Source organism: Hypanus sabinus, chromosome 17 (genome assembly GCF_030144855.1).
Source record: "Hypanus sabinus isolate sHypSab1 chromosome 17, sHypSab1.hap1, whole genome shotgun sequence".
NCBI lineage: Eukaryota > Metazoa > Chordata > Chondrichthyes > Myliobatiformes > Dasyatidae > Hypanus > Hypanus sabinus.
Genome location: NC_082722.1, coordinates 22,979,093 through 22,993,730, shown reverse-complemented (window position 1 = coordinate 22,993,730; position 14,638 = coordinate 22,979,093). Strand labels below are relative to the sequence as shown.

General features: G+C 44.9%; 1 protein-coding gene across 3 annotated transcripts in view; it reads left to right on the top strand.

Annotated features, from left to right (window-relative positions):
* ano10b (anoctamin 10b) overlaps nt 1–14,638 on the top strand; it is a 48,665-nt gene that overhangs the window by 19,861 nt on the left and 14,166 nt on the right. Inside the window, exons 2-6 of one of the 3 annotated variants that reach the window (XM_059992656.1) lie at nt 5,384–5,573; nt 9,013–9,166; nt 11,207–11,380; nt 11,456–11,590; nt 13,666–13,785. In XM_059992656.1, coding sequence (XP_059848639.1) covers nt 9,022–9,166; nt 11,207–11,380; nt 11,456–11,590; nt 13,666–13,785 — 574 coding nt within the window. In that variant the 5' untranslated portion in view covers nt 5,384–5,573; nt 9,013–9,021. Of the gene's footprint in view, nt 1–5,383; nt 5,578–9,012; nt 9,397–11,206; nt 11,381–11,455; nt 11,591–13,665; nt 13,786–14,638 lie in introns of those variants that run through there. The other 2 variants (XM_059992655.1, XM_059992657.1) reach the window with 2 other exon arrangements.

Genomic DNA, 14,638 nt, shown 5'->3' with positions numbered 1-14,638 from the left:
ACCCCCCACCAGGAAGGTCTCAAAGCTCTCTGCTTCTTTTTGGATTCCAGACCTAACCAATTCCCCTCTACCACCACTCTCCTCCGTCTAGGGGAATTACTTCTTACTCTCAATAATTTTTCCTTTGGCTCCTCCCACTTACTCCAAACCAAGGGTGTACCCATGGGCACCCGTATGGGTCCCAGTTATGCCTGCCATTTTGTTGACTTTGTGGAACGGTCCATGTTCCAAGCCTATACAGGTATCCGTTCCCCTCTTTTCCTTCACTACATTGACATCTGCATTGGTGCTACCTCCTGCACACATGCTGAGCTTGTTGACTTCATTAACTTTGCCTCCAACTTTCACCCTGCCCTCAAATTTACCTGGTCTATTTCTGACACCTCCCTCCCCTTTCTTGATCTTTCTCTCTCCATCTCTGGCGACGGCTTATCTACTGATATCTACTATAAGCCTACAGACTCTCACAGCTACCTGGACTATTCCTCTTCCCACCCTGTCTCTTGCAAAAATGCCATCCCCTTCTCACAATTCCTCCGTCTCCACTGCATCTGCTCTCAGGATGAGGCTTTTCATTCCAGGACGAAAATGGCTTCCTTTTTTAAACAAAGGGCTTCCCTTCTTCCACCATCAACTCTGCTCTCAAATGCATCTCTCCCATTTCCCGCACATCTGCCCTCACCCCATCCGCCCACCACCCTACTCGGGATAGGGTTCCCCTTGTCCTCACCTACCACACCACCAGCCTCCGGGTCCAAAGTATAATTCTCCGTAACTTCCGCCACCTCCAACGGGATCCCACTACCAAGCACATCTTTCCCTCCCCCCCTTTCTGCTTTCTGCAGGGAAATCTACCTATGCGACTTTCTTGTCCATTCATCTCCCCCATCCCTTTCCACCGATCTCCCTCTTGGCGCTTATCCTTGTAAACGGAACAAGTGCTACACCTGCCCTTACACTTCCTCCCTCACCACCATTCAGGGCCCCAGACAGTCCTTCCAGATGAGGCGACACTTCACCTGTGAGTCAGCTGGTGTGGTATACTGCGTCCGGTGATCCCGGTGTGGCCTTTTATATATTGGTGAGACCTGACGCAGACTGGGAGACCGTTTCGCTGAACACCTACACTCGGTCCGCCAGAGAAAGCAGGATCTCCCAGTGGCCACACATTTTAATCCCACGTCCCATTCCCATTCTGAAATGTCTATCCATGGCCTCCTCTACTGTCAAGATGAAGCCACACTCAGGTTGGAGGAACAACACTTTATATACTGGCTGGGTAGCCTCCAACCTGATGGCATGAACATTGAATTTTCTAACTTCCGTTAATGCCCCTCCTCCCCTTCTTACCCCATCCCTGACATATTTAGTTGTTTGTTTTTTTTTCTCTCTCTCTGCCCATCACTCCGCCTGTTCTCCATCTCCCTCTGGTGCTCCCCTCCCCCCTTTCTTTCTCCCTAGGCCTCCCGTCCCATGATCCTCTCCCTTCTCTAGTTCTGTACCCCTTTTGCCAATCACCTGTCTAGCTCTCAGCTTCATCTCACCCCCTCCGGTCTTCTCCTATCATTTTGCATTTCCCTTTCCCCCTCCTACTTTCAAATCTCTTACTATCTTTCCTTTCAGTTAGTCCTGATGAAGGGCCTCGGCCCAAAACTTTGACAGCGCTTCTCCCTATAGATGCTGCCTGGCCTGCTGTGTTCCATCAGTATTTTTTGTGTGTGTTGAATGTTAATTCTTTTTCTCTTTCCACAGATGCTGCTTAATCCGCTGACTGTTTGTGTTTCAGATTTCCAATATTTTCAGTTTTCTTTTTATTTTTGTTTGTTGGATTCAGTGTTCCCCTGTGTTATTTCCACCTAGCGACTCCCTTTAGTCACAGGTTGAATGAATTGTCCATTTCCTTATTGCAATGTTGCTTCCGTTTTGGGTGGCTGGGCTGCTGAAGATAAAGGGGCAGATTAGACACGGTTATAATAGCTGTCAAGGCGTAGGTCCTTACAGTCTCTAGTTCAGATGATAATTTTAGAAGTCTCTGCACCGTAATTGATGGAATTGCCATGAAGTCTTGTGTTTACAGTAATACATAACATGATAGGCTTGAGGAACTCAACAGGCCAGGCAGCATTCATGGAGTCCGTGTTTCATGCTGAGAAATGTCTCTTTGATGAATTGCTTCCTGATTGCAGGATCCTGAGCACAACTAATTAACACCTGCTTCCATCTTGGAGCAGATTCTTCATGAGCAACATTATTGCCTCCATTGGTAGCTTAGGACGTTGGTTGTAATCAGTGTTCATTAGAGTTGTCTAAGAGTTCTTCATAATCCACACCAATCCAAAGATCACCATCAAACCCACTGACAAGAGGTGTGCTAGGACTGATCTCTACCTTGCCAAGGACAGACGGCAGCTCTCAGACACCTCCTTTTACTTACCCCTTGACCAGGACCCCACTAAGTAGCATCAAGCCATTGTCTCTTGTACCACCATCAACCTCATCAACTCTGGAGACCTCCCATCCACTGCCACCAACCCCAAAGTCCCTGTACTCTGCACTACTCATTTCTAAATCTTACCCAGCTGTTCTGGTAGGTTCATTGTTTTTGCCTGTTCCTGCCCCACTGAACTTGAGTCCACATAACTTGACTCCATTTTGTTTCCACCCCCCCCCCCCCCACAGTTCAGTCCCTTGCCACCTACGTCCCTTCGGTCACTTTCATCTCTCACTAACCCTGATTGCTTTATTTTCACTATGGGCACCTAGTCCCTGTACACATCCATCCTCCATCTGGTAGACGTTAACCTCTCTGCTTCTTTCTAGACAACAGACCTAACTAGTTCCCCTCCACCATCAGCCTCTCTGTGTGACGGAAGTAGTCCTCTCCTCAACAATTTCTCATCTGGATCATCCTACTTTCTCCAAGGGTGTCGCAATAGGTAACTGCATGGGTCCCCGTTATACCTGCCTTTTCACCAATTATGTTCCACATCTACACTGGTAATGTTTCCCAATTCTTTCTACACCTCATTGATGGCTGCATTGTTGCTGCTTCCTGCAGCCATCTGTGCTCATTATCTTTGCCTCCATCTTACATCCTGCCCACAACAACACTGGCCCATCTCTGACACCTGTCTCCCTTTTCTCAACCTCTCTGTCTTCATCCCTACAAACAGACTACCTACTGACATCTTTTACAAATGTGCTGACTCTGCCAGTATTTTGACTATAGCCCTCCCGGCTCTATCACTTGTAAAAACGTGATTACTTCTCTCAGTTCCTCTATTTCTGCCACATCTGTTCCCAGGGTGAGGCTTTCCATTCTGGAACACCTGAGATGTTCTCTTCTGTCAATGAATGGAATTCCCTCCCATCACCATTGATGCTGCCCTCACACGAGTCTCCTCCATTTCTGACACATCTGCCCTCACCACATCCTCCCCACCATCATAACAGGGATAGGGTTCCCCTTGTCCTTACCTACCATCCCACGAGCTTCCATATCTGGCACGTTATTCTCTGTAACTTCTACTGTTCCCATGGGGATCCTACCACTAAATACACCTTTCCCTCTTCCCCTCCCCACTCTCTGCTTTCCATAGGGAATACTGCCCATGCGATTCCCTTGTCCATTCATCCCTCCCCACTGATCTCCCCTTGGCACTTATCCGGGTAAACACGAGTGCAACACATGCCCCTGCACCTCCGTCCAGGACCACAGACTCTCTAAAGCGAAGTCACTGGCACTCCTCTACGCCATTGAGACCCAATGCAGACTGGAGGGTTCCTCTGTTGAACTCCTTTCCTCCATCTGCTCTAAAAAGGCAAAGTCTCTCTGTGGTTATCTACTTCCATTCAACTTCCTATTTCTAATCTGACATGTCTCCTCTACTCCATGATGAGGCTGAATTCAGGTTGGAGGAGCAACACCTGATCTTCAGTCTGGGTATCCTCCAACCTGATGGCAAGAACATCGATTCTCTAACTTACTCTCCCCCTCTTTCCTTCTCTTTTTCCCTTCAACATTCTGGTTATCTCTCACCCACTCTCTTCTCCTCAATTGTCCATATCCACCCTAAGGTTCCCATTTTCCTTCCCTGGTCTGTCATCCATCGGTTTCCTCCCTCATCAGCCCTTTCCCCCTCCCACCTATCACCACTCAGCGTCATCTCCCTCACCCTCCCACCCACCTTCCCCCTCACCTGGTTCCACCCATCATCTCCTTCCCTCCCCTGGAAAGGAGCACTGATCCTGGGACAGGGAAAACTGCAACAATCCAAAAGAAAAACCCATTTGGATTTACCTTGGACATCTTAATAGGTGCAATTCAACTTCTTGGCATTGGATAGGATAATGGAGCTCAGCTTTTATTCTGCTTTCTTACCCTCCCCTTTCCAGCCCTGATGAAGGGTGTCGGCTGTTTAGTCACAATCAGAATCAGGTTGATTATCACCAGCATGCGAAGTGAAATCTGTTAACTTAGCAGCAGCAGTTCAATGCAATCTAGCAGAGAGAGAAAATAATAATAATTAATAAAATTAAAAATAATAAATAAACAAGTAAATCAATTACGTATGTTGAATGGATTTTTAAAAATGTGCAAAAACAGAAATACTGTATATTAAAAATGTTAGGTATTGTCCAAAGATTCAATGTCCATTTAGGAATCGGATGGCAGAGGGGAAGAAGCTGTTCCTGAATCGCTGAGTGTGGGTCTTCAGGCTTCTGTACCTCCTACCTGATGGTCACAGTGAGAAAAGGGCATGTCCTGGGTGCTGGAGGCCCTTAATAATGGACGCTCCCTAAAGATGTCCTGGGTACTTTGTAGGCTGGTGCCAAAGATGGAGCTGACTAGATTTGAAACCTTCTGCAGCTTCTTTCGGTCCTGTGCAGTATCCCCTCCATACCAGACAGTGATTCAGCCTGTCAGAATTCTCCCCATGGTACATCTATCGAAGTTTTTGAGTGTATTTGTTGACGTGTCATATCTCTTCAAACTCCTAATGAGTTATAGTCGCTGTCTTGCCTTCTTTATAACTACATCAATATGTTGGGACCAGGTTAGATCCTCAGAGATCTTGACACCCAGGAACTTGAAGCTGCTCACTCTCTCCACTTCTGATCCCTCTATGAGGATTGGTATGTGTTCCTTCATCTTACACTTCCTGAAGTCCACAATCAGTCTTACTGACGTTGAGTGCCAGGTTGTTGCTGCAGCACCACTCCGCTAGTTGGCATATCTCACTCCTGTACACCCTCTCGTCCTGTACTTCCTCTCCATAGATCTGCCTTGCTTGTGAGTTCTTCCAGCATTTTGTGTGTGTTGCTCAAGATGTCCAGCAACTGGTGAATCCTTGTTTTTAAATTTTCCTTCTTGTTCACTTAGGAGATTTTGCACTGATCCAGTGACAGGAACAGCAGCAGCAGCGGCATTCCAAAAAGATTCTCAAACCTGTTTGCACTTACCCTGGGCTTCTCGATAGAAGCAAAGCAACATCTTGTTATCGGATAGGATGGAGCTGACAACGCTGCTCGCCCACAATGGCCTTCCCCTGTTACGCTGAAACCCACACCCAGTAGGTAAGGCTTACTTTTCCACCGGCTGGCCGGAATTCAAATACCGTGCTTCCTTGTCTGCCTTCACTTTGACTTTCAGAAGAAATAAATTGCTAGCAAAGTTATATTCCACTAGAGTTGTCAGCAAACACCTCTTTGTAACAGACTTGCCATTCCTCACACTGTTTAGAAGCTGTTTGTCGGTTGACGGTACCTGGCCGATCAGCTAATTGGTGACCTGCTTGTGATCACATATCAGAGTGTTAACATTTGGGCCCTCGGCTACTTATTACAAATGATCTTGTATAGTTTTAGATACAAGTTGTCTTCTTTTCCTCCAATATCTACCCCACAGTCTTTCCCGGACAATTCCAGCTTTAGAGACTCGGATGAAAGTTTGGGGCTGAGAAAGGTTTTGGCGTGAACACGGTTATGTGGCATTTAGTGCAACAATATTCCAGCACCAGTGACCATATTCAATTCTGCCGCTGTCTGGAAGGGCTTGTAAGTTCTCCCCAGGGCATGGATTTCCTCAGGCTGCTCTGTTTTCCTCCCACATTTCAAAGACATACAGGTTAGTAGGCCAAGTGGCAACTCCCAGAGGACTGACCTCCACCTTGCTAAGGCCAGGGAGACACTCTCAGATACGTCCTCTTGCCCATCCTTGAAATGGACCCCACCCCAGGCCATCAGAAAATTGTCTGCGACACCATCACTGACCTCATCAGCTCTGGAGAGCTCCCATCCACTGCCACCAAAATCATAGTTGCCTTATTTCGACCCCTACCCAAGATCCGGAAACAGGACTGTCTGGGTAGGCCCATTGTCTCTGGCCTCTCCTGCCCTACTGAACACCTGCATACCTCGACCCTATTCTTTCCCCCTTGGTTCAGGCCCTTCCCATCTACATCCGCAACCATCCACATGCTCCCGATCTCAACAACTTTCAGTTCCCTAGCCCTGGCTGTTTCATTTTCACCACGGATGTCCAGTCCCTATTCCCCATCACGAAGGCCTTAAAACTCCACTCCTTTCTCAGTAAAAGACCCAACCAGTTCCCCTTCAACAACACCCTCCTCCACCTTGCAGAACTGGTCCTCACCCTCAACGATTTCTCCTTTGGCTCCTCCGACATTCTCTGGACTCGAGGGGCAGCCCTGGGTACCCACACGGGCCCCAGCTATGGCTGCCTTTTCTTTGGCTATGTAGAACAGTCCATGTTCCAAGTCTTCCCTGGGTAATACTCTCAGTTCTTCCTGTGCTATATTGACGACTGCATTGGTGCTGCTTCATGCATCAATTTGATTAGCTTTGCCTCCAACTTCCACCCTGCCCATAAGTCCACTTGGTCCATCTCTGATACCTCCCTCTCCTTTCTTGAACTTTCTGTCTCCATCTCTGGAGGCAAACTGTCAAACAACATCTTTCATAAACCTACTGATTCCCATAGTTATCTTGATTATACCTCCTCCCTCCCTGTCCCCTGTAAAAAAATGATATTGCCTTTTCTCAGTTCCTTCATCTTTGCTACATCTATTCTCAGGAGGAGGCTTTCCTTTCCAGGACATCAGAGAGGTCCCCCTTTTTCAAAGAATGGGGTTTCCCTTCCTCCACCATTGCTGTTGCCCTCATCCACATCTCCTCTGTATCCCAGACGTCCGCGCTCACCCCATCTTCTCACCGCCTTAACAGGGACGGAAACTTTCTTGTCCTCACCTCCACATCCAACACATCATTCTCCACAACATCCACTATCTTTGATGGGATCCTAACACCAAACACATTTTTATCTCTCCCCATCTCTGCCTTCTGCAGGGATTACTCTCTCCATGACTCCTTTGTCCACTCAACCCTCCCTACTAATCTCCTCCTGGCACTTACCTCTGCAAGCAACAGAAATGCTACAACTGCCCATTCACCTCCTCCCTCACCTCCATCCAGAGCTCCAGGTGAGGCAACACTTCACCTACAAATCTGTTGGAGTCCTCTATTATATCCAGTGCTCCTGATGTAGCCTCCTCTATATTGGTGAGAAACCGGGGACCACTTTGTCAAGTACCTCCACTCCATCTGCCAAACGCGTAATTTCCCAAGCATTCTGACTCCTATCCCTATTCCCGTCCCAGTGTGTCGGTCCATGGTCTCCTCTTCTGTCACAATGAGGCCATTCCTCAGGGTGGAGGAACGACACCTCATATTTCATCTGGGTAGCCTCCAACCTGATGGCATGAAGATCAATTTCTTTTTTCAGTAAAAAAAATTCCCCTCCCTCCCCTCTTCTTCTATTCCTCACTCTGGCCTCTTATCTCTTCTTACCTGTCTATTACCTCCCTCTGGTGCCCCTTCTTCTTCCCTTTCTACCATAGTCCACACTCCTCTCCTATCCTTCGTCTCTACGCCTTTACCTTTCCCACCCACCTGACTTCACCTGTCTCCTTCCAGCTAGTCCTCCTTCCCTCCTCCTTTCTTTTAATTCTGGCCCTTCCCCCGTCCTTCCCAGCCCTGATGAAGAGTCTCAGCCTGAAACATCAACTGTTTATTCATTTCTATAAATGCTGTCTGACCTGCTGGACTCTTCCAGCATTTTGTGTGCGTTGCTCTGGATTTCCAGCATCTGCAGAATCCCTGGTGTTTATTGAAGGTTGATTGGCCACATGGGTGTAAGTGGGCTGCCTTGTCTCAATAGGCTTGAAAGGCCTGCTAACAACCGTATCTCTAAATAACATTTAAAAAAAATCAACAGCAGTAAATTAAAACCCAGAGGCTTCCGATCTCTTGTCACCCTCCAAGAATTTAGAGTAACTCCAGGGAGAGAGGATGAATGATTTACCCCCACCCACTTTGTCAGCTGAGCAGGAGGGTACTGCTGGAGCAGCAGATCTCCGCCACATCAGCGGCTAATTGGACACACCACCTGTGTGCGTCCAACACTTAGGCAGCCGTGAAAAATGATCCAGATTTTGAACCGCGATCCATCACTGTGAAATGAGGGCTGGCAGAGGTCCCCCACTGCTTCTTTATTACCATAGTGACGGCTGCATCAGTGGCCTTTTATTCAATTTATCACCAGGGTTCAAGGAGGACTTGATATCAGGTCAATTCTACAAAGATGCTGGGCCAAGAGGCAGGAGCACATCAATAACCAATGCACAAAACAAATGGTATCACTGTAACCTCTTTCTCCCTGCATCCCAAAACTATTTTCAGAACAGGCACCAGGACAAACTGATGATACAGTTATGATTGATGTACAACTGCAATCATAATAGATCTTTCAAACAGAAACTGACTGCCTATCATTAAAACATTGTGTGAAACTAACAGCTTCACTCATATGTACAGTCAGGGTTATCATGGAGAGATTATTTTATACACTCTAGTCTGCACTGTATTTCCTTGACTGATGGCAATGGTTAGTATGTTCTGGTCAGTTAACTCTCTGCATTCTTTCCCCTGGAGCTGCCAGTCATGGGCTCTTGGACCAGGCCCACGTGTAAGTGCTGTTTATCCCGAACAGTACAGCCTCTGGTCGCTTTGGAGATGAATGAGGACGTCAACATGGAAACCAAACGATGGCTAATGACCAGGATCCAGGCTGAGAAGGCTGCTGGTGGTATGAACATAATGATTAATCTCTAGTCAATAAACACCACTCCCAAAATTCCACACGCAATCAAGATTGTATGTCTTCAGGCACTAACCTTTTCCCCATGGACTGGTCAGTGAAGGGGATGAGTCGGAGGGACCTTCAGTGAGTGTTTGGCCTTCACCTACCTCCTCTGCGTGAGTGGACATCTTCCTACCCAACCCCACTTGCCAGGGCCGAGAGTGCTCCAATCATGTGTGAGTGGAAGGGAGTGATTATTTTTGTTCAGTGTCTGTTTTTGTAAGCTACTGATGGGCCTTTCATGCCTGTGTGGTGTTGACATACTGTAGCTTGCCACACTCAGTTGTGTAGACAATTAACAGCATGTCAGATCCCTAGCACTGACTGAAATTAAAATAAAACCAGCAGGCGTTGGAAATCAGAAGCACACACTAGTCAGGCAGTATCTGTGCAAAGAGAATCAGAGTTAATGTTTTAAGTCAAAAGACCCTTTGTATCTACAAAGATTTGAAATAGTTTAGTTTAATCTGAAACCAGGACCTTAAATCTGAAGAATTAAGCATTTAAACAGCAAAGACGTGAGATGTGATTTGTCTATGGTGGATTTGTAATTACTTTGAAAGACATAACATTGGACCAATAATGGCTAACGTTTGACAAAATAATGTGTGATTTACAAGTTACATACATCCTCAAAGAAGAAAAGAAAACAAGTCAAAAAGTGATTATGTTCAGCAAGAGAAGTTAAAGGTAGTACTGAATCAAAGAAAAAGGGGATAGGTAAGATTCAGCAGTCCTGAGGATTGGGAGAATATCAAAATTCAGTGAAAGAGGATGAAGATATTGATAAAGAAAGGGACTTTGAGTACACCAGGAGGCCAGCAAGAAACACAAGTCCTGATGAAGGATAATGGCCTGAAATGTCAACTGTTCATTTCCCGTCATAGTTGCTTCCTGGCTTGCCGAATTCCTCCTGCAGTTTGTGTGTGTTGCTCTGTATTTCCAGCTTCTGCAGAATATCTTGTGTTTACAAAAAAAGGCTTGTAAAAGCTTCTATGGACGTGTAGAAAGGCAAGGATTAGCAGAAATCAATGTGTAGAGTTTTTTCATTTCCCTCACTCATGATGGTCACCTACACATCTCGACAGCCAAGTCACTCCACATTACAGCACTCTTCCTTCATATTCAACTCTGTCTCTTTTATTAATGAAAATATCCAGTGCATACTTTTCCTCTAAAGATGCTCATTTTCTCTCATTCTATTTCCTCTTTCCATTGCTACTCCTCATTTCCACTTATTTTCTTTCTACCTCACACCTCTCATTCTGTGTCCCATTTCTTCCTTCAGTCTCTCAATTTCCTTTCTGTCTTTCTATACCCGACTCAGTTATGTATGGAATCAGTCACCAATCTTATGGCATGAAATTTGTATTTTGTGGCAGCAATATAGTGCAAAGGTACAACAAAATAAATAAATTGTGCAAAAAAATAACAAATAATGAGGTTGGTCCAAGGAACAAAGAACATTTTCATAAATTTGATGGCAGAGGGGAAGAAGCTGTTCCTGAATCGCTGAGTGTGGGTCTTCAGGTTCCTGGAAGTAAGAGAAGAGGCCATGTCCCAGATGCTGAGGGTCCATGATGATGGATGCTACCTTCTTGAGGCACCGCCTCTTGAAGATGCCCTTGCTGGTGAGGAGAGTTGTGCCATTGAAGGAGGTGACTGAGTCTGCAACTCTCCCCAGTCCTGCCTCCAAACTAGGCTGTGATGTCACCAGTTAGCATCATCCACCTATAGAAATGTGCAAAAGATTTTGATGACGTACCAGTGTATATCAAGCAAAGTAGAAGGTACTGTTTTGTTGCATTACTTTGCTTTCACATCACTTTTTATTTCTTCTGTTAGCTTGCCTCTTTTGACCTCCTCGTTGTACTTCCTCCAAACACATACAGGGAAGCCACTAGCACTGGTATTCTGAAAGGATAAGACTAACTGGATGAAATAGTTTCATTTGTATCCATGAGTTCTCTCTCCTTCCTCGAGCAGGTGCGGAACTAATGGTCCATCCTGGTGAAGATGACGATGGGCACATGCTCATTGTTTCTGCATCTCGACATGTCCTCCTAAGGGCTGCGGAGGTTCTTGGATTTTACAAGCTCTACAAAGATGGCTCCATGATCTCATTTTCCTACAGGGACAGGAGAAATTTTAAAAACTCAGGTATCATTTTCACATCGACAAACTTCTACTGCTTTGTGGCTGTACAACATTTTCACTCCTATATCTTCTTTTCAGATAATATTGATGAATTTCTGACTTTAGCTGAGCGTCAGTTCATCATTCTACGAACACTGGAGAACATAAAAGTTGTGGATGAAAAGTATATTCCAGGATATCCAACAAAGACCCTCTATCCAGGAGAAGCAATTTGTAAGTTCTAAGACTATTAGGAAGAAGTGTTTTTACTCATTGAAATATAAGTACCATTCAAGTTATTTCATCTTTCATAAAGTGGATGCCACAAAAATGCTGGAAATGAAATGGTGATCCGTGCATTGCAGTTGCCATTCATTCAGAGAAATGATCACGCTGTACAATTCTTATACAACACAAAATAACAACATTGCAAACACGAGGAAATCTGCAGATACTGGAAATTCAAGCAACACACACAAAATGCTGGTGGAACACAGCAGGCCAGGCAGCATTTGTCGACGTTTCGGGCCAAGACCCTTCATCAGGACTAACTGAAAGGAAAGATAGTAAGAGATTTAAGAGATAGTAACAACATTCCAAGTGCTTTTTGCCAGCTCAAGAATAAAACAACAATAAGAACTTGGAAAACATGATCAACACACTCTCAAAATGCTGGAGGAATTCAGCAGGTCAGGTAGAATCTGTGGACAATCAACATTTTAGGCCAAGACCCTATCCTGATGAAGGGTTTTGGCTTTAAACATCAACTATTCCTTTCCCTCCATGGATATAATCTGAGCTGCTGAGTTCCTCCAGCAGTTAGTGTATTTTGCTCAAGATTTCCAGCATCTTTTGTGTCTCTGAAAACATAATTGAAGCTTTCTTCATACTTAATAGTGAAATTGAGGACCATGCTCAAGAATACATTCACCAGAAAACAGAAATATAAAAACATACTGTTTAGTTCAATAGTCTGCTGCTCTGGTTAATCAATACCTTGAGTATTGTGTCATTCTGGTCACTGAGAAACAGTGTAGTGTTTCGCTGTAGTGCTGAGGAAACAGAAAGACTTGGATAGATTGGGGGAATGGGCAAAGAAGTGGCAAATGAATTACAATGTCGGAAAGTGCACTTTGGTAGAAGAAATAAATGGGCAGTCTAGTATTTAAATGGGGAGGGAATTCAAAGTTCTGAGATGCAATGGGACTTGGGAGTTCTCGTGCAGGATACCCTTAAGGTTAACCTCCGGGTTGAGTCAGTGGTGAAGAAAGCGAATGCAATGTTGGCATTCATTTCTAGAGGATTAGAGTACAGGAGCAGGGATGTGATGTTGAGGGTCTATAAGGCACTGGTAAGACCTCACTTGGAATACTGTGTGCAGTTTTGGGCTCCTTATTTAAGAAAGGATGTGCTGACATTGGAGAGGGTTCAGGGAAGATTCACTAGAATGATTCCGGGAATGAGAGGGTTAACATATGAGGAACGTTTGACCGCTCTTGGACTGTAGTCCTTGGAGTTTAGAAGAATGAGGGGGGACCTCGTAGAAACATTTTGAATGTTGAAAGGTATGGACAGAGTGGTTGTGGCAAAGTTGTTTCCCATGGTGGGGGAGTCTAGTACGAGAGGATGTGACTTGAGGATTGCAGGGCGCCCATTCAGAACAGAGATGCAAAAAATTTATTTTAGCCAGAGGGTGGTGAATCTGTGGAATTTGTTGCCACGGGCGGCAGTGGAGACCACGTCATTGGGTGTATTTAAGGCAGAGATTGATAGGTATCTGAGTAGCCAGGGCATCAAAGGTTATGGTGAGAAGGCGGGGGAATGGGACTAAAGGGGAGATTGGATCAGATCATGATGAAATGGCGGAGCAGACTTGATGGGCCGAATGGCTGACTTCTGCGCTTTTGTCTTATGGTCTAAAAGAGAGATTGGTGTGCTGGTGAGTGAGCGGAGAAGATCCACCAATCCCAGCTGAGATATTGGAAAAAAAATGTAGGACACCTTGACCTAAATGAAATATGATCTGAAAGAAATAAGCTAAGATAAAACTTTACTTATTCTGAAGGAAATTATTGTCACAAGGGAGCTCTGTCAGTTATATATACCTTAAAATACAAAATGAGATATGAAAAAGACTTCAAAATGTATGCTAAAAAGTAACAGTGAAAATACAGATGAGCAATGAAACCATATGCTTGAGGAGGAGGAGCTATCGAGTCTTATAGCCACAGAAAGAACCTCACTTGATTTCATTTCACAGCTTTGATTTAGTGCCTGTGTGGTCAGTTCTCAAACATGTTTGGCTTTAGTTCACAGATTGCAGAAAAGCAAGATCCTGCATGCCTTCTATCCATTGCATCATGAGGAAATGCTGAGCGAGCTGGAATCAGACTGGTACACTTGCAGGAAGCTAACTCTGCAACCCATTGGTGAGCAGACCAAAGTCAGGAAGCAAGGGGGGTTCCATCAGTTCAGCCTTCTTGCTACTTAATTGTCACTCAAATGCTCAAAAATGTCCTCCCAGCTGTATCTGAAATCTTTTCAAAACCCACCTTACCAACAAGTCTAGACTTTATCCAAACGCTCTCTGTTTCTGTTCTCATCCCAGTTAATATGATCTTATGGCATAACCTCACAGTTGTTCAATTACCAATGCTCATGTTTACTAGTTACACTTTTCTCGCTTGGCAATGGTTGGCATGTTTTTCTCTCTTCCTGGGCAAGTTCAATCACTCACTCAACTTGATAAAATATCAATATGAAAATAAAGCATTAAGCTGAATTTTCCTTGCCAAATGATGGGACTCTATATCATGGGTTATGTCAAGGATCCAATATATTATGGGATATGACAATGGTTATAGTTAAGTTTTTTAAAGTGTCATTTTGGGCAAGGATCCTATATATTATGGGATTTGACAATGATTTTAGTACTCAAGTTTATTGCCATGTGTAAAAATATGGTGGGGTCCTGGTTCTATGAAAATCTTTTCGCAGCAGCCATCACAGGCACGTAGATTCAGACAACGTGAACCTACACTGATTGGCCACTTTATTAGGTACAGCTGCTCATCAATGCAAATATCTAATCAGCCAATCATGGCAGCAACTCAATGCATAAAAGCATGCAGACATGGTCAAGGGGTTAATTTTCTGTTCACACCAAACATCAAAATGAGGAAGAAATGTGATCTAAGTCACTTTGACCATGGAATAGTTGTTGGTGCCAGATGGGATGGGGATTTGAGTAACTCAGAAATCTCCTGGGATTTTCACACACAA